The 18,718-nt window shown below is 39.0% G+C and overlaps 1 protein-coding gene across 13 annotated transcripts in view; it reads right to left on the bottom strand.

The window, feature by feature from the left end:
• The window catches only part of MPDZ (multiple PDZ domain crumbs cell polarity complex component), a 182,876-nt gene that overhangs the window by 17,593 nt on the left and 146,565 nt on the right, over positions 1–18,718 (bottom strand). For all 13 annotated transcript variants that reach the window (XM_037018619.2, XM_037018626.2, XM_037018625.2 and 10 more), the window contains 7 exons: positions 17,642–17,838; positions 16,429–16,520; positions 16,125–16,215; positions 7,509–7,589; positions 1,647–1,739; positions 1,482–1,556; positions 173–347 (listed from right to left, as the gene is read on the bottom strand). In XM_037018619.2, the coding sequence (XP_036874514.2) occupies positions 173–347; positions 1,482–1,556; positions 1,647–1,739; positions 7,509–7,589; positions 16,125–16,215; positions 16,429–16,520; positions 17,642–17,838 (804 nt within the window). The remainder of the gene's footprint in view (positions 1–172; positions 348–1,481; positions 1,557–1,646; positions 1,740–7,508; positions 7,590–16,124; positions 16,216–16,428; positions 16,521–17,641; positions 17,839–18,718) is intronic.

The following is an 18,718-nucleotide window of genomic DNA, read 5'->3' as shown; positions in this document are numbered from 1 at the left end:
TATTAGTCTAGCGTTCTTTCTTCCTTTATACCATCATTTCACTAAACAACTGCCTGACTATGTCCTTTCAAACAGTGAGCTACATACAGGCAGGTGGCTCCCAAGCAGAGACCCGCTGCTGTGTCTGAGTATGTCATATGTCACGTAGGACTTGCATGAAACCAGGTCTTACTTCGGATGGGCTCTGGTTCCGGGGAGCCAGATGGTGGAACCATGGGAGACTGGGAGCTATTCTTTTTTTCTTCATTGGCTGCACCAGCTGCTGAAGCAACAGCCTGGCAATCTGGATTTTCAGCACGAATGGTAAGCTTCACTGTCGTCTTTGCTGTTTTCAAAAGGCTAATAAACTGGCAGGGTGTCGGTGTGGAGGGGAAACAAAATTCAAAGGCAAATTAGTAGACATAAAAATAAAGTAGTATGATAGTTGGAATCAAACTATCTATGGTTGTGAGAAGAATCACAGGTAATTTTTTCCTCCTCAGGAATTGAGGGGTCAATAAATATTGTTGTAGTTTCCTTCTAGTTTCCCCAATCGTCTGACCTTGATTAAAGCCACAGTTAATTTCTACCATAAGTCTAGTTCTGCCCATATTTTTCCTTATAGAAATATAGAGCTTTGATTTTTAACACATCTAATTAATCTTGTCCATTTCTCTGGATCGTGATACATGGGGTACTTTAACCCTCTTTCCAATTCTATAGAAAATCTGAAGCAGTTTACACAAACACTTCTAAATAAAATGGAAACTTATGTTGAAAGAAGGATAATGAAAACCCTGTACAAGAATCAAGCCCAATGGAAAATTAGAACATAGCCATATGGGTTAAAGGATCCAACTTACACATTTATTAAAACTGAGCTAAAAAAAATGATTTCAGCTTCTTGCTGGCCAATGTAGAAATGGAAACATTTGCATGCCAAATCTCAAGAGAAATACAGCTTTTTTTCTAGCACATAGATATGAAAGGCCTCAAGTGAGACTTACAGTAAATATTATGTTTACTTTTGAGGAGAAGGGAACTTGAGGAGAAGGGGTACAAATAAATGTTTAACCCCAATAGAAGTTATACATTTAACAGTGGAGTCTTAAAAAAAACAACAACAGTGGAGTGCTTAAAAAAGGCAACATACAAATGGATATTTATGAGAGCAAGCATTCATAAAAACATTCCTTTGATCTTAACACTAAATTGACCTTTGTTTAGAAATTTCAAGTTTTCCTAAGGGAAAGTGGGAATCATATTTATCAAAAATGACCATTAAATACTGAATTTACCAAGCAACAGGAAATACCTTAATATGACATTAACTGGAAAACATAAAGCAAAAATTGAAGAATTTCCAATAATCTCTTATCTTCATCAGGGATATCTAACATAGGTATTTAGCTCTAGTGCCTGAGCTCCCCCACTCCCCCAAAAAGCTTTAGGCATGTCAAAGAGTAGTTCATAGTACCTTTTGCTTTATTTTGGAAAAGTACCTTTTCAACAGGACAGCCAACAACAACTTCATCATCAATAGCCAAGATCTGATCTCCAACTTTGAGCCGGCCATCCTGAATGGAAATATGGAAGATTTGGGGTGACTTGGCAGATGTAATCCCCTTTCCCATCACTTTATGACAGTGAGAAAGGGGAAGTCTCACCATGGCTGCCACCCCATGCTCTGTTAGACTCTTTATGATGACTCCGCCGAGAGTATCTTCTTCACTGATAGCAATGCCCAAACCCCCTTGATCCTAGAGAAATAAAAACCAGAACACTCAGAAAACTTGTAAAAAATTAAATTTATCCAAATGGAAAGGTATGTGGCCATAATTACTGAATATCACCTTTACCCAACAGCTAGAAAAGCAATTAAAACTCCTCTAAAGTCCACTACTAGAAATCTCTTTTCTTAAGCAAACTTTCCGTTTTTTTAAAATTGGAATAAATTCCCCTGTGCCAAATATATACAAGTATTTTCACTCCTACCATATGTCTACTATCTCTTGTATCTTTAGCATATGTTTTTTCAGTAACATATCTCCAGTAAATTTAGTAAAATATGCAGAGAACAAAGATGCATTCAATAATTCAATGAACATACAATGTTTGTGAATTTAGTTTTCGGTAACTAGCTGGCTGAACAAGTCATTCAAAACCAAAGGAAGTATCCTCCTGTTTCTTCTCTTTGGCTTACAGCTTAGAAATAATTAGACTAGCCTCTTCATCTCTCTTTGCCACCCTTCTTCCTTTAGCAGACTTCAGTTACTGCTGCAGCTCTGTCCTTTCTGGGACTGGACTTGTGTTTTGATCTGGTACAGAATGAAAATACTAACTCTGAGCCCAAAGACCTGTGAAGATCCACCAGTGCTAGAGAGCTGCACCTATTTTGTCTGTATTTTCCCCATTTTATTTTATCAAAACCAAATGTTTAATAATACTGGCGTTTATTCTTTTTAGTGTTTACATGAATAAAATTAAAATGAGTTTTGGACATTGTCATTTTAGTTAGAGCTATCAAACTTTCATTTCAGTTTCCATCCAGGGAAATGTAAAGCAAAAGAGAGAAAAGGGAGTCTTGTAATAGTTTCTCTGAAATGTTCATGAGAGCAAAGCCTACCACTAGACATGTAGGATCATGACCATGACACTGAGGTGAGGCTTCACCATCATTTTAAAGGTTCTAACATAGATTACTGATGCCTGATGACTTTCAGGACTCTCACTGGGCATCTCTCTACCACCACTCTCTCTCTAGGTAATCACTCCTGTGTATGAGATGGAGAAATCTATGCTTTTAGGGTAGGCAGAGCTCAGTTCTAACTTATTTTTGTCTAGATGTAGAGATCTGGATATGCCACTTAACAACTCTAAACCACAATTTTCTTACCTTAAAAAAAAAAAATGAATAATACTTGCCCAAGCACAAGGTTGCTTTGAGGACCAAGTGTAAGAAAGGGCTTGAAAGCTGGATGCCCTATACAAAAGTGTTGTTATTGAACATACATTCCTTCTACTATAGGATATACTCTAGAGGATATAATCTAATTACTTTGAATAAATTGTCCAAACTTGCCAGAATTTTGAAACCCTAAACCCGATCTATTGGCCAAAGACTTAGGCTTAAAGAATGAAGGTCAACATGCTATCAAATTGACAAAATCCCAATGCCAATGTCAAATGTAAATAAATTAGTTATCTTCTATTTGGGTTGTCAAAACCAACAGTCTTCCCCTTACCACAAAGAAATATTTGTTTGAATAAGTGGTGCTCTCTATCTGAAATAATTTTATGTACTCAGTTCTGCAATTTGATTCTATTGTTATCCATTCACTTTACTGTAGTCACAAAAGTACTTTACTAGTACAGTGGGTATTTGCTAGTTGTTTACCTAATACCCACTCTCATTTTAACTGTACAACTCGTAGGTTTGCATTAGAATCCCCAGCTCCCTGTCCCACTGCTACCTAAAACACCACATACACTCTCTCTTTCTCTCTTACTCAGTCTCACTCCCTTTCTCTGCCTATGTTTTGGATGGTAGTTTAAACATATGTTCACAAACTCTTTAATAGTCCTCCAATCAGGAAGGAGATCTTGAGTGTACAATGAACTTGGTGACATGATTATAACAAATATAATAAAGCAGAAATGATGGTGTGCAATTTCACATTTTGGGGGGGAAAAAAGACACAGGGTTTCTTCCTTGCTCTTTCTCTTTAATCACATGCTCTGAGGGAAGTCAGCTCAGCTGCCATGCCATGAGGACACTCAAATAGCCCCAAAGAGAGGAAATAAGGCTTCCTTCCAATTGCCATTTGATTAAACCATCATGCATGTGGATCCTCCAGCACCAGTCAAGCCTTTAGATGACTGAAGCCCTAGCTGGCAGTCTGTTGGCAGCTGCACAAGATTATGATGAGATCACATAGTTAAACTGCTTCCAAACTCCTGACCCAAAGAAACTGTGAGATAACAAATGTCAATTATTTTAAGTTGCTAAGTTTTGTGGTAATTTGCTATGTGGCAACGGATAAGTAGCTCCAAGAATGAGTTAGAATGACTTAAATCAATTGTGTAAATTTACTCCATGGCCATAGTTCCTAGCTTAGGTTGGGCTGGTACAATCAGGATGAATCTCAGGGTTTTTATTCAGAATTTTGGGACAGCCACTAAATCCCCAATTCCCAACTGTATGTGAAAGTAGCAGCACATGACCCAAATATGGTTGACAGCCATTCTAAAACTATGAAGACCACCAGCCTTGAGACAGAGCTCATACTGGCTGGCTGTGCAGGGGAGAGGGAAAGAAATTGCTTTCACTGACATTACTGGGCCCCGTGATCAGCTGTTCTTGAAGTCTGCTGACCAGTTAGCTGGACCCATAAATCATCTTCTTTGGTTAAGCCTGGTAGAGTAAGTTTTTTGTTATTAGCAACAGGCAAAGGGCTAAAAGGAACAATAAACTACATACTTGTATGTATAATATTCCCTGATCCTACTTACAATACTACAAAAATACATACATACATACATACATATATATATATGTATTGAATGGAAAAGGGGACTTGGAAGTAGACCAGAGTTTAAGTTCTAGCTCTACAATTTTAAGGTATAGGGACTGTTAGAAATTGGAAAAATATTAGCAATCTCCTAGGGTGCTGAGAAGTAAATGACCTAATGAACACATGAGAATTCACTATTATATATTCTAATAATCATAATTTAAAAAAATACAGGATAGTATAAATAACAAAGGATTTCAGATGAGATATAGTTGTTGAAAGGCTGGTTAATTTTCCCTTCTTTGCTTTCTTGACTTTTGTTCCCAGAGTTGACTAATAATGGGGTTCACAGTGTACAGGCATATAGTATGATGTGTCATTGAATAACTCATTTTTAGCAAAGGCTCCCTCAAAGGATGTTTTCAAGGACATTCTATGGAGCATTCAGAACCTCACAGTTAAAAAAATTAATGATAGTAATACCTTGCACTGTACTAAGTGCTTTATACAAACTCTTTAATCCTTACAAAAATATCTCAAATATGAAGGTATTATTAATTTCCCAATATTACAGACAAGGATAATAAGTTAAGTGGCTCCAAAAGCCCACATTTAAATTCCTGACTGACTGCCTCTTTGCTGCCATCTGATTTTAAAAGTTTTTTTTAATATTACCCCTTAGTCATTTTGGATTTCATCAACAAATACATTTCAGTTACCTGAGATTTAGATTTGTTTGAAATCTACACATAAATGGAAGTTTTCTGTGGACAATAAAAACAAGTTTTTCAAGTCCTTAGATTCCTCTATAGCAACTAATTCAGAAGGGAAAATGCACATAATAGACACCTGTTGAATAAATCAGCAGTAGGCTAAAGGCAGAGATAAGCTTTTATGTTGTTGGATGAAGAAAATTTGTTCATTAACTTAAACAATCACAACCAATAAATCCCTGATATCGGCAGCCACATTTATTGAAAAAAAAAAAGGTGGGGACCAATGGGATTACGTGACTTTTCAGACATCACTCAGAATGTGAAAAAAGCTTCTCAAAGATACTGAATTTATTTGTTTGAAAATGGAAGTCTTTGAGACATTGTAAGTGATCAGGATAATGTAAACATCTGTGAAAAATCTTAATCAGTTAGCTTAATGCAGGAAAAGAAAGTATCAAAGAAAATCAGTGCCATGAAGCAATCAGACATCTCTTTGCCAGCTTATTCTTTCCTAATAATTACAATAATAATAAAAACAACAGGTAATACTAATATATATATGTGCCAGGTACTGGACTCTATACACAAGTATAATTCCCAAAGTATATATTTAATCCTCACTACAACTGTATGAGGTAAACACTATTAGTGTCTGAATATGGGAGAGGAGAAACTATGTAGGGATTAAGAAACCTGCTCAGGGTCCCAGCCAATAGCCTGTACAAGACAAAGTGAGGGCTCCAACCCAGGAGGTCTGGCTTTAAGTCCAGAAGCTCAACTCAACAGTGTCCTGATCTTTATTCATCTGTTTGACAAGGCCATTCCCCCAACATTTCCTAAGCACTCATTGTATTTTAGGATGTACTGTACCCTAGGTAAATACATTAAATCAGTGCCATGAAAGGTCAGAAAAAATCTAATTTGGAGTTTTTGAAAGATAATATTACCTGAGATTTGAAAAAAAAAATCATTCATTTTAACGAATTATGTTTCATAATTAACAAATTATATGGGACTGATTGCATGGTTAGATACTATAAACTAACACTTCAGGATTTAGGAGCAAAAGGAAACTCAATTCTGAAGTCAGCAGGGGAAAAAGTAGTGTATTATCTCCCTCAAATGGAAATAGAATGATGGACTCTTGAAATGTATGGATTTCTTGGTAGTAATGGCGAAGGTTTTTAATAGATTTGTTCTTTTCCCTTTACCTGCAACACAAATTGCCCACAACAAGGACTTCTCTTAAACATGTATGACAGGACTAGGGCAATCCATTTTTGTACAGGGGTATCTATTTTAAAAAAGGAACCAAATCTACAGCATCACACTATTTTTTCCCCTAAATGCTTGGCAAATTCTGACCATTTACCAGGCGTTCTGCCAATCACTTTATAAAGCACACAATGTTTACAATTCCCTATGTTCAAGGCAATACTATAATCTCAAATTCACAGATAAGAGAACTGAGGCAAAGGAATATCACACAATGTGTCCCGTATGTACCTGATGAAGCAAGAATTCAATGCAGACAAACAGATGGACTCTGGAGCCCAAGCTCTTTAGCATCCTGTTGTACTGCCTCACAGCCTGAGAGCAGTACATAGACCATACCTCTTCTTTCTGCCACCAGCATTTCCAGTACATACTCCCCCAGGCCCATCTCATTCCTTCCTCTTCTCAAGTAGCACATCAATGCTCTTCCTGCTTCACTCCTGTTCATCTACCATCCACCCACCTTCCAGTGTGAGCCTGCAGCACCTGACAGCATTTAAAGGTTTCTGTTCAGCAAACTACCTTCTGAAAGTAGTCATTTGAACCTAAGTTTCAAATCTTTTCAGAAGCAAATACCTCACAGATGCCTATCAGTAAAACTTCTGGTTATTTGAGCTTTCAGTTTTATGAAGGACAAAGACTGTACTTTTGTTTCTCTATTCTTTTTATTTCCTCCATCCCAGGTCCTTGGTAAACGATGCAAAGGAGATGCTAAATGTCATACTTGGGGTAATTACAAGGCAGGAAAAGCTGGGTCTTTGCTAAATTATCAATTAGAAAAGTAGTTCTGGAGCTCTGGTGTGCACTGCAATCATGGAGCAGGCTTACTAAACACAAACTGGGGGCCCACTCCCCAAGTTTCTCACTCAGTAGGTCTGGGTGGGCCCAAACATTTGCATTTCTAACAAAATCCCAGGAAGTACTGATATTACTAGTCTGGAGACCACACTTTCAAGAAACAATGCACAATAACACTGGTGCAAAGGTACTCACATTATTTCATTCCAATTCAAAGCAGATTTACCTTGGCAAGCTCCAGATGTCGCACATTTTTAAAGGAACTGAGGTCTACAGCTGCACCAGAAATAGTAATACTTGGTTCAGTCTGACAGAGAAAAGGAAATGGCAAAATGTGCAACGGTTATACATCTTTGTTTAAATATAAGGGTCACTTAATCAAAATTATTTCATATATAGTAATTTGTATTACTATCTTAGCATTTCATGACATTTATGAACATTATATTCTCTTCAAAATACTAATGAGGGTGGAGCCAAGATGGTGGCATGAGTAGTTCAGTGGAAATCACCTCCCAAAAACATATATTTATGAAAATACAATAAATACAACTATTCCTAAAAGAGACACCAGTGGATACAGTACAACAGCCAGGATACACCTACATCTGCGAGAACTCAACATCACACGAAGGGGTAAGATACAAGCCACAGCTAGGGAGGACACAAATACCCCCCCATCCCAGAACACGGCAGGAAGAAAGGAGTGGGAGCAGGGAGGGGGTGAAAGCCCAGGACTGCTAAACAACCAGCTCTAGAACTCCACAGACACAAGGTGCACTGGTGCTGGATATTAGACAAAAAGAAAAGCAAAACTTGCGGACAGGTCCCCACAACTGGCGCCCCTGAGACAAAAGAAAAGTGAGTACTTTTTGCAAGTCTTCAAGGGACAGGGACACTACAGCTGGACAAAGTTATCCGAGCACACTTAGCCAGCAGCTGGGAATCCCAGGGAACTTTAGGCACCCTAACCCCCTGGGCGGCAGCGCAGCTCTGAAGCCCCTCACAGCACTAAGCAGCCTGCCAGTCGTTCCCCCAACTGGCGCAGACCCCGACACACCGGCCCAGTAGTTGGAGAGTGGCAGCACGTGCCGAGGGCGGTGGCGCCACAGGGGACCAGGAGCAGCTTCTGCGAGCCCACTGTGGCGGCGAACGAGTAGCCAGGGAGAGACCCACGCGCACCAGCGGCAGCGGCGCCAGAGGGGCCCGGGAGAGGTACACGTGAGCCAGCGGCGGTGGTGACCAAGTGGCCCGGGAGCGACCCACGAGTGTCAGCGGCAGCAGCGCCAGTCGCACGGGAGAGGCCCGTGCGCACCTGCAGTGGTACCAGAGGGAGCAGCCGCGCTCCCAGGAGCTGACCGGAAGCCCAGCCCGGCGCACAGCCGCCTGGGCCTGACCCAAAGGCTGATGCTAGTACACAGCTGCCTGGCAGGAGCGCCACTACCATGGAGGAGTGCACCTGGTGTGCCTGCCACTCCCCGCAGGACTCTGTGCTGCTCTAACAGAGACCTTGCCCACAACAGCTTAGGGGTTTAACTCCGTGGCTGCACCAGGAGTACGTGTAACCGACACAGGCAGCGGAGAAGGGCAAGGAATCCAGCAAGCAGGAAAGGACTTTCTTCTCCCAGCTGACACACCCACAACCTGCCTACAGCCACCGCTATCACCATGAAAAGGCCAAAAAATTTAGTCCAGTCCAAAACAGTCCAGACAACACCTAAGAGAGGATCTTTAGAGACAGACCTAACCAGTCTCCCTGAAAAAGAATTCAAAGTAAAAATCATAAACATGCTGACGGAGCTGCAGAGAAATATACAAGAGCTAAGGGATGACATCCGGATGGAGATTACAGAAATGAAACAATCTCTGGAAGGATTTATAAGCAGAATGGATAAGATGCAAGAGGCCATTGATGGAATAGAAACTAGAGAAGAGGAATGCATAGAAGCTGACACAAAGAGAGATAAAAGGATCTCCAGGAATGAAACAATATTAAAAGAGCTGTGTGACCAATCCAAAAGGAACAAAATCTGCATTATAGGGGTACCAGAAGAAGAAGAGAGAGTAAAAGGGATAGAAAGTGTCTTTGAAGAAATAATTACTGAGAAATTCCCCAAACTGGGGGAGGAAATAGTTACTCAGGTTACGGAGGTACACAGAACTCCCGAGAGACGGGAGCCAAAGAGGACAACACTAAGACACATAATAATTAAAAATGGCAAAGATCAAGGACAAGGACAGAGTATTAAAGGCAGCCAGAGAGAGAAAAAAGGTCACCTACAAAGGAAAACCCATCAGGCTATCATCAGACTTCTCAACAGAAACCTTACAGGCCAGAAGAGAATGGCATGATATATTTAATGCAATGAAACAGAAGGGCCTTGAACCAAGGGTACTGTATCCAGCAAGATTATCATTTAAATACGAAGGAGGGATTAAACAATTCCCAGACAAGCAAAAGTTGAGGCAATTTGCCTCCCACAAACCACCTCTACAGGGTATCTTAGAGGGACTGCTCTAGATGGGAGCACTCCTAAAAAGGGCACAGAACAAAACACCCAACATATGAGGAAGGGAGGAGGAGGAATAAGAAGGGAGAGAAATAATCATCAGGCTGTGTTTATAATAGCTCAATAAGCGAGTTAAGTTAGACAGCAAGGTAGTAAACAAGCTAACCTTGAACCTTTGGTAACCACGAATCTAAAGCCTGCAATGGCAATACGTATGTATCTTTCGATAATCACCCTAAATGTAAATGGACTGAATGCACCAATCAAAAGACACAGAGTAATAGAATGGATAAAAAAACCAAGACCCATCTATGTGTTGCTTACAAGAGACTCACCTCAAACCCAAAGACATACACAGATTAAAAGTCAAGGGATGGAAAAAGATATTTTACGCAAATAACAGGGAGAAAAAATCAGGTGTTGCAATACTAGTATCAGACAAAATAGACTTCAAAACAAAGAAAGTAACAAGAGATAAAGAAGGACATTACATAATGATAAACGGCTCAGTCCAACAAGAGGATATAACCATTATAAACATATATGCACCCAATACAGGAGCACCAACATATGTGAAACAAATACTAACAGAATCAAAGGAGGAAATAGAATGCAACGCATTCATTTTTTGGGGACTTTAAAACACCACTCACTTCAAAGGATGGATCCACCAGACAGAAAATAAGTAAGGACACAGAGGCACTGAACAACACACTAGAAGAGATGGACCTAATAGATATCTACAGAACTCTACATCCAAAAGGGACAGGATACACATTCTTCAAGTGGACATGGAACATTCTCCAGAATAGACACATATTAGGCCACAAAAAGAGCCTCAGTAAATTCCGAACGACTGAAATCCTACCAACCAACTTTTCAGACCACAAAGGTATAAAACTAGAAATAAATTGTACAAAGAAAGCACATAGGCTCACAAACACATGGAGGCTAAACAACATGCTCCTAAATAATCAATGGATCAATGACCAAATTAAAATGGAGATCCAGCAATATATGGAAACAAATGACAACAACAATACAAAGCCCCAACTTCTGTGGAATGCAGCAAAAGCAGTCTTAAGAGGAAAGTATATAACAATCCACGCATATTTAAAGAAGGAAGAACAATCCCAAATGAATAGTCTAATGTCACAATTATCGAAATTGGAAAAAGAAGAACAAATGAGGCCTAAGGTCAGCAGATGGAGGGACATAATAAAGATCAGAGAAGAAATAAATAAAATTGAGAAGAATAAAACAATAGAAAAAATCAGTGAAACCAAGAGCTGGTTCTTTGAGGAAATAAACAAAATAGATAAGCCTCTAGCCAGACTTATTAAGAGGAAAAGAGAGTCAACACACATCAACAGAATCAGAAATGAGAAAGGATAAATCACAACGGACCCCACAGAAATACAAAGAATTATTAGTGAATATTATGAAAACCTATATGCCAACAAGCTGGAAAACCTAGGAGAAATGGACAACTTCCTAGAAAAATACAACCTTCCAAGACTGACGCAGAAAGAAACAGAAAATCTAAACAGACCAATTACCAGCAATGAAATTGAAGTGGTAGTCAAAAAACTACCAAAGAACAAAAGCCCCGGGCCCGACGGATTTACCTCAGAATTTTATCAGACATACAGACAAGACATAATACCCATTCTGGTTAGTTTTCCAAAAAATAGAAGAGGAGGGAATACTCCCAAACTCATTCTATGAAGCCAACATCACCCTAATACCAAAACCAGGCAAAGACCTCACCAAAAAAGAAAATTACAGACCAATATCCCTGATGAACAGAGATGCAAAAATACTCAACAAAATATTAGCAAACCAAATTCAAAAATACATCAAGAGGATCATACACCATGACCAAGTTGGATTCATCCCAGGCATGCAAGGATAGTACAACATTCGAAAATCCATCAACATCATCCACCACATCAATAAAAAGAAGGACAAAAACCACATGATCATCTCCATAGATGCTGAAAAAGCATTCAACAAAATTCAACATCCATTCATCGTAAAAACTCTCAACAAAATGGGTATAGAGGGCAAGTACCTCAACATAATAAAGGCCATATATGATAAACCCACAGCTAACATCATACTGAACAATGAGAGGCTGAAAGCTTTTCCTCTGAAATCGGGAACAAGACAGGGATGCCCACTCTCCACACTGTTATTCAACATAGTACTGGAAGTTCTAGCCACGGCAATTAGCCAGGAATCCAGATTGGTAAAGAAGAACTCAAACTGTCACTATTTGCTGATGACATGATATTGTACATAAAAAACCCTAAAGACTCCACTTCAAAACTACTAGAACTAATATCGGAATTCAGCAAAGTTGCAGGATACAAAATTAACACACAGAATCTGTGGCTTTCCTATACACTAACAATGAACTAATAGAAAGAGAAATCAGGACAACAATTCCATTCACAATCGCATCAAAAAGAATAAAATACCTAGGAATAAACCTAACCAAGGAAGTGAAAGACCTATATCCTGAAAACTACAGGACGCTCTTAAGAGAAATTAAAGGGGACACTAACAAATGGAAACTCATCCCATGCTCTTGGCTAAGAATTAATATAGTCAATATGGCCATCCTGCCCAAAGCAATATACAGATTCAATGCAATCCCAATCAAATTACCAACAGCATTCTTCAATGAACTGGAACAAATAGTTTAAAAGTTCATATAGTAACACCAAAGACCCCGAATAGCCAAAGGAATCCTGAGAAGGAAGAACAAAATGGGCGGGATCTCGCTCCCCAACTTCAAGCTCTACTACAAAGCCACAGTAATCAAGACAATTTGGTACTGGCACAACAACAGAGCCACAAACCAGTGGAATAGAATAGAGACTCCAAACATTTACCCAAACATATGTGGTCAAATAATATACGATAAAGGAGCCATGCACATACAATGGAGAAATTACAGTCTCTTCAACAGATGGTGCTGGTAAGACTGGACAGCTATATGTAAGAAAATGAAACTGGATCACTGTCTAACCCCATACGCAAAAGTAAATTTGAAATGGATCAAAGATATGAATGTAAGTCATGAAACCATAAAACTCTTAGAAAAAAACATAGGCAAAAATCTCATGGGCATAAACATGAGTGACTTCTTCATGAACATCTCTCTCCAGGCTAGGGAAACAAAAGCAAAAAATGAACAGGTGGGACTATATCAAGCTGAAAAGCTTCTGTACAGCAAAGGACACCATCAATAGAACAAAAAGGTGTCCTACAGTATGGGAGAATATATTCATAAATGACAGATCAATAAAGGGTTGACATCCAGAATATATAAAGAGCTCACACACCTCAACAAACAAAAAACAAATAATCCAATTAAGAAATGGGCAGAGGAGCTGAACAGACAGTTCTCTATAGAAGAAATTCAGATGGCCAACAGACACATGAAAAGATGCTCCACATCACTAATCATCAGAGAAATGCAAATTAAAACCACAATGAGATATCACCTCACACCAGTAAGGATCGCCACCATCCAAAAGACAAACAACAACAAATGTTGGCGAGGTTGTGGAGAAAGGGGAACCCTCCTACCCTGCTGGTGGGAATGTAAACTAGTTCAACCATTGTGGAAAGCAGTATGGAGGTTCCTCAAAATGCTTAAAATAGAAATATCATTTGACCCAGGAATTCCACTTCTGGAATTTACCCTAAGAATGCAGCAGACCAGTTTGAAAAAGACAGATGCACCCCCTATGTTTATCACAGCACTATTTACAATAGCCAAGAATTGGAAGCAACCTGAATGTCCATTAGTAGATGAATGGATAAAGGAGAGGTGGTACATATACAGAATGGAATATTATTCAGCCATAAGAAGAAAACAAATCCTACCATTTGCAATAATATGGATGGAGCTAGAGGGTATTATGCTCAGTGAAATAAGCCAGGTGGAGAAAGACAAGTACCAGATGATTTCACTCATAGGTGGAGTATAAGAGTAAAGAAAAACTGAGGGAACAAAACAGCAGCAGAAGCATAGAACCCACTAATGGACTAAGAGTTACCAAAGGGAAAGGGACTGGGGAGGATGGGTGGGAAGGGAGGTATAAGGGCGGGAAAAAGAAAGGGGAAATTACGATTAACATGTATAATGTGGAGGGTGTACGGGGTGGGCTCTACAACACAGAGAAGGCAAGTAGTGATTTTACAGCATCTTACTACGCTGATGGATAGTGACTATGAAGGGGTATGTGGGGGGGACTTGGTGAAGGGGGGAGCCTAGTAAACATAATGTTCTTCATGTAATTGTAGATTAATGATACCTAAAAAAAATACTAATGAGGTGTGATTAAACAGCAATTATTTTAGAGCAGACACAAGGTGGTTCTCAAGATTGCCTGGATTTACTCTATAATGAAATTCAATAGCAACCTAGCTATCAAGTGCAGAAACTCATGGGAACATTCACACTGGCAGAGGCACCAGTCATTATTTATAATGCGCCAGTCATCAAATGAGTTTAGGAGTTATTAAATGCTTTACCTAAAAATTATTAAAATACTACCTTTTCTTAAAAGATGTACTTCATATGAATTCATATGAAAATAACATTTTCTCATTTATAATCTTGAAAAATCATTTGATTCAGCTCACTACTCTGAGCAATTTCTTAGTTCTACAGAATGAGACAATAATTCTTGTATCTGTCTTTTGCATAGGTAAGTCCGACGTTTATATACTCACTTGGGGAAAAGTGAGTATATATACCTTCCCATTTCTATACCTTCTCCTGCTGATAATTATCATGACATTTCTAATTTTAAGCTTTTCATTCTATGCTACGTCCTTTTATTCATCCTACACACATATGCAAAGCTTTTCCATATAAAAACAAAACTCCTACCAAAAAGTTCTCATTTTCCATTCCCTAGCCACTCCCTTCTCTTTCCTAATTTCCTATCCATATCATTTGCTCTCTCAAAAATCACTGATAATCTGCTAATTGCCAAGTCCCATGGACTCTCTTTATTCATCTTCTCCCTTAACCTCTGCAGCACTCAGAGTTGTAAAACATAACCTTCTTCTTGGCATGTGCTCTCCTCAGCTGCTGTGCAACACACCTGCTTGGTTCCTCCTCTTTATCCTTGACCACTCTGTGTTAGCCTTCCTCTGTATTGTTGATATAACATAATTATGACCTTGGCTCTCTTCTAAATATTCTGTCAGAGAGAGACTCAGCTCCAATAGCTGACAAATGCCAAATCTGCCTCTATGGGAATTCACCTGTAAGCTCTAGACCAAATGTCCCAATGCACACCTTGACCAGGCTTTCCAACAGGTACTTCATTCTTAACCTGCCTCAAACTGTGTGTTTTCTATTTTTAATTTTTTCTGTTCTTATTTTTAGTTTTATTTTTTATTTTATTTTTTCTCTTTTGGTAAAAGTCAGCCATCCATACAGTTACCAAGTCAGCTATCTAGAAGTCTTGACATCTTGTCTGTTTCATGCATGTGCCTATTTCCAGCTTAAACAACAGTACCTGGTAAGGCAGACACTACTCAATAAATATTTGTTGGATAAATAGATTCTAAACTACTCATTTTTCCTCACTGATTTAGATGTGTGTGAAGTAATGGCAATTTGAGCCCTAAACATCTGACATAATCATTTTCTTCTTTTTGTATTAGTTCAGGCCCTTACTTTCTCCTGAAGTGCTCTAATAATTTTCTTATTCCTTTTAACTTCTCTTCCTTGCAATCTCTGATTTTAATCTCTGCTGTTTCCAGAGACATTTTTAAAAAATACAATTCTCATTGAGTTCCCCACACCTTCGAAGACAAAGTCTACATCACTGTTTCCATATCTTACCCTATCTCCTTTCTCTGTGACCCTTTCCTCACAAGCTGCCCCTTCCCTACGTCCAACTTCAGTGGTGCTCTGCAGTGCTCAATTCCCTGCATTTGCCAGAGCCTCCACGACTTCCTCAGGCCATGACCTCTGCTTGTAACATTTCTGCCCTCCAAGTCTCCTTCCAACACACACTTTATGTGTAACCTCCTCTATAAAGTCTTATTCTCACTCTCTGCAGAAGCAGAAGTGACAACTCCTTTTAATCTTCATTATACCTATGCAGACCCTATGAGCAGCCTTCATGTAAGTGCTGTGCTTATTTTTCATGAATATTTCTTGTATTAAGACTATAAATCCCTTGGGGGCCAAGACTATAACTTATGATCCCTGGAAGGGTTCTATAGTTCTTAGCTGAATTAATAAGTGGTTTATCAATCAAATCTTCAAAAGAAAAAACCCACAAACTACATACCTCCTTATTTTGAATATTCTCTGAGGTACAAGGTAAAGGTTCTACTGTATTTCCAGGACATACAGCCATCTGACTCACTGCATCTTTATTTCTAAAAGAAAAATTATTGATATATAATAACAGAAAGATTCATTTTATATTTATTCTTTTACATGAAGACTCAGAAGGACTACTGGAGAAAACTATATAATCCCAAAGACCTGGAACTACAACACTCACACATTTATGAATGTTTTATTTTTATTCAAAAAAACTCAGAACTGAAAAACAAAATGTTCAGTAAACCAGAAAAAGAAAATCTCACCTGATAAAAATTATTTTTACTTTAGAAGGGGCACATTTAATGATTGATGAAGCATTCTGATGACTTCTTCCATATAAAATCTGACCATTGATCTATGAGAAATAAATATCATTAATTGACTCTGGAATTTGAATTTTGTAAATTTTTATCATCCTTTCTAGGTAATGAAAAGCACATTTTTTTCTTCCTTAAAGCACTGTATGAGTTTTCTTTCCCAGAACATGAACTCAACTTTGAAGATGAATAAAGACAGGCTCATGTTGAAAGCTAACATTAAAATGACATGCATGTAGTCTGAACACCATGAACTAAAGAGGCACCACTTGTGTTGACTATAGGAGTACAGATGAAAGTTCCTGCCAGGCACTGGGCTTCCAGCATGCTTTGCACAAAGCTAAGAGCTCTCTGGAAGACTTGTGACCTACAGACATCATCTTAGGAAGCCCCCTACTGTCCTATTTCACAGTTTATCTCAAAACCTAAGCCCTAAAAAAGTCCACTGGGAGAAACAATGCCAGCAGACTCAGGATTTGGGCAGCAGAATGTGTCTAAGCAGCACAGTGCCTACTGGAAACTGGTCATCTGGTAATTGCTTACTGAATCTTCCTAGCCAACAGAGAAACACACGAGGTACAAGGAAAAGTATTAGGCTAATATAAAGACATGTGGATCCTAGGCTACATGAAACAAGGGCAAACAAAACAAGCAAATACAATTCTAAATGCTATACAGTATGGTCCACAAAGTTACTTGTTTGGTGGGCTGAGTTACTGTTATCATTATGTAGCCTTAACCTTGATCACACCTCACCCCACTCCCATCATTTACCCAATTCTGGATTAAATTTCCATAATGTCCTGTGGATTCGTTTCATTACTGAGGAGTGCTTGGTCATTTGACTTTTCAGATACTCCTAATAAAAATGAAGCATACAAGACAATGTTTCTGAAGTGTGATCTTTATTACTGTCTTGGGGCCAAAATGGTTTCTGGTATTGCATGGACATGACCTTTTAATGGAAGTTAATGGGAATATGGACTCTACTCAGTAGAGATCTGGTTTATGGTCAGATTTGCTGCAGTGCATCTATTTTATTAGACAAGCGATCGTTTTCTTAGTCACCAAATGAGGACTGGGTGGATATTTTGGAAACTGATGATTCCACTGCACTGATTGAGCAAGAGTAAACTCAGCATTTTCCATAAGAACTTACCTCTAAAAGCTCATCGGCAATCTGCAATCGACCATCTTTCCCAGCTGCTCCATTTGGATCAATCCCCACTATAAAGACACTCATTCTGGATCGGTCTTTGTTCCCGGCAAGACTTAGACCCAAACCACTATGACCTTTCTCCAGTTCAATCATATGCAGCTTGCCCGTTAGGGTTCCATAACGCTCTGTGATACTTTCTACACACAATGACAAAAAAATCATAGGTATTGAGAATTAATCACAACAAATTTAGCCTCAAAAGGGCATCATTTGTACTAAAATGTAATCCTTAGCACTTAAGCTAAATAGACTGGGCACTTTCAGTTTCCAGACTGGTTTCCTGAAGTGCCCAAACTTCGAGGACTTTCTTTGGAGTGCAATGTCTGATTAATCAGGTCACCTGTGGTGATCACATTAACAAACTCTCAAAAGACTGGAGAGTTACTTCATCATTTGTAGAGGAGAACAGAACATTCAGAGTATTTTCTTCACTTGTCAGTGAAAACTTTTCTCTACTGGAGAATCTACACTGCGTTCACATCATGTTGGGCAGTTGCTGGCTATGTGTGTCCAAAAGAAAGGGAATGAGTTTTTTTACTACAGAGTCATCAGGCCAGGGCAAGTCAATATACCAGTCCCAATTTTGGGACACGTCCCTATCAGATGAGACCTTTCATATCTCCCATTCCACACGTTCAAAAGACTGAATTTATTCTTTGAGAGAACAAGGCTTCATGTACATGCCACAGTCCCAGATGACAGATGACAACCAGCCAGGAGCCAACACTAGTGGCTAGCCATGGGAGTGAGCCACCGTGTAGGCCCAGGCCGACAGAGCCTAGTTAACCACAGCACCATGGTAGGTTGAAAATAAATTGTTTTCTTAAGCCATTATGTTTTGAGGTGGCTTATGACATGAAAATAGATGACGGAAACATTCTGTTTCATGTTTTCCTCAGAGTAGATTCTGGCCACCTTGGTAGATTAGCAATACACTCTAATTTCATCAGAAATAGACTGAGAAAGCTTCAAACTTTACAAATCATCTCTTAGAAAATGTCACTATATGGCTAATGT

The sequence above is a fragment of the Manis javanica genome, chromosome 2 (genome assembly GCF_040802235.1).
Source record: "Manis javanica isolate MJ-LG chromosome 2, MJ_LKY, whole genome shotgun sequence".
Classification (NCBI taxonomy): domain Eukaryota; kingdom Metazoa; phylum Chordata; class Mammalia; order Pholidota; family Manidae; genus Manis; species Manis javanica.
This window is presented reverse-complemented; position numbering and strand designations above follow the sequence as displayed.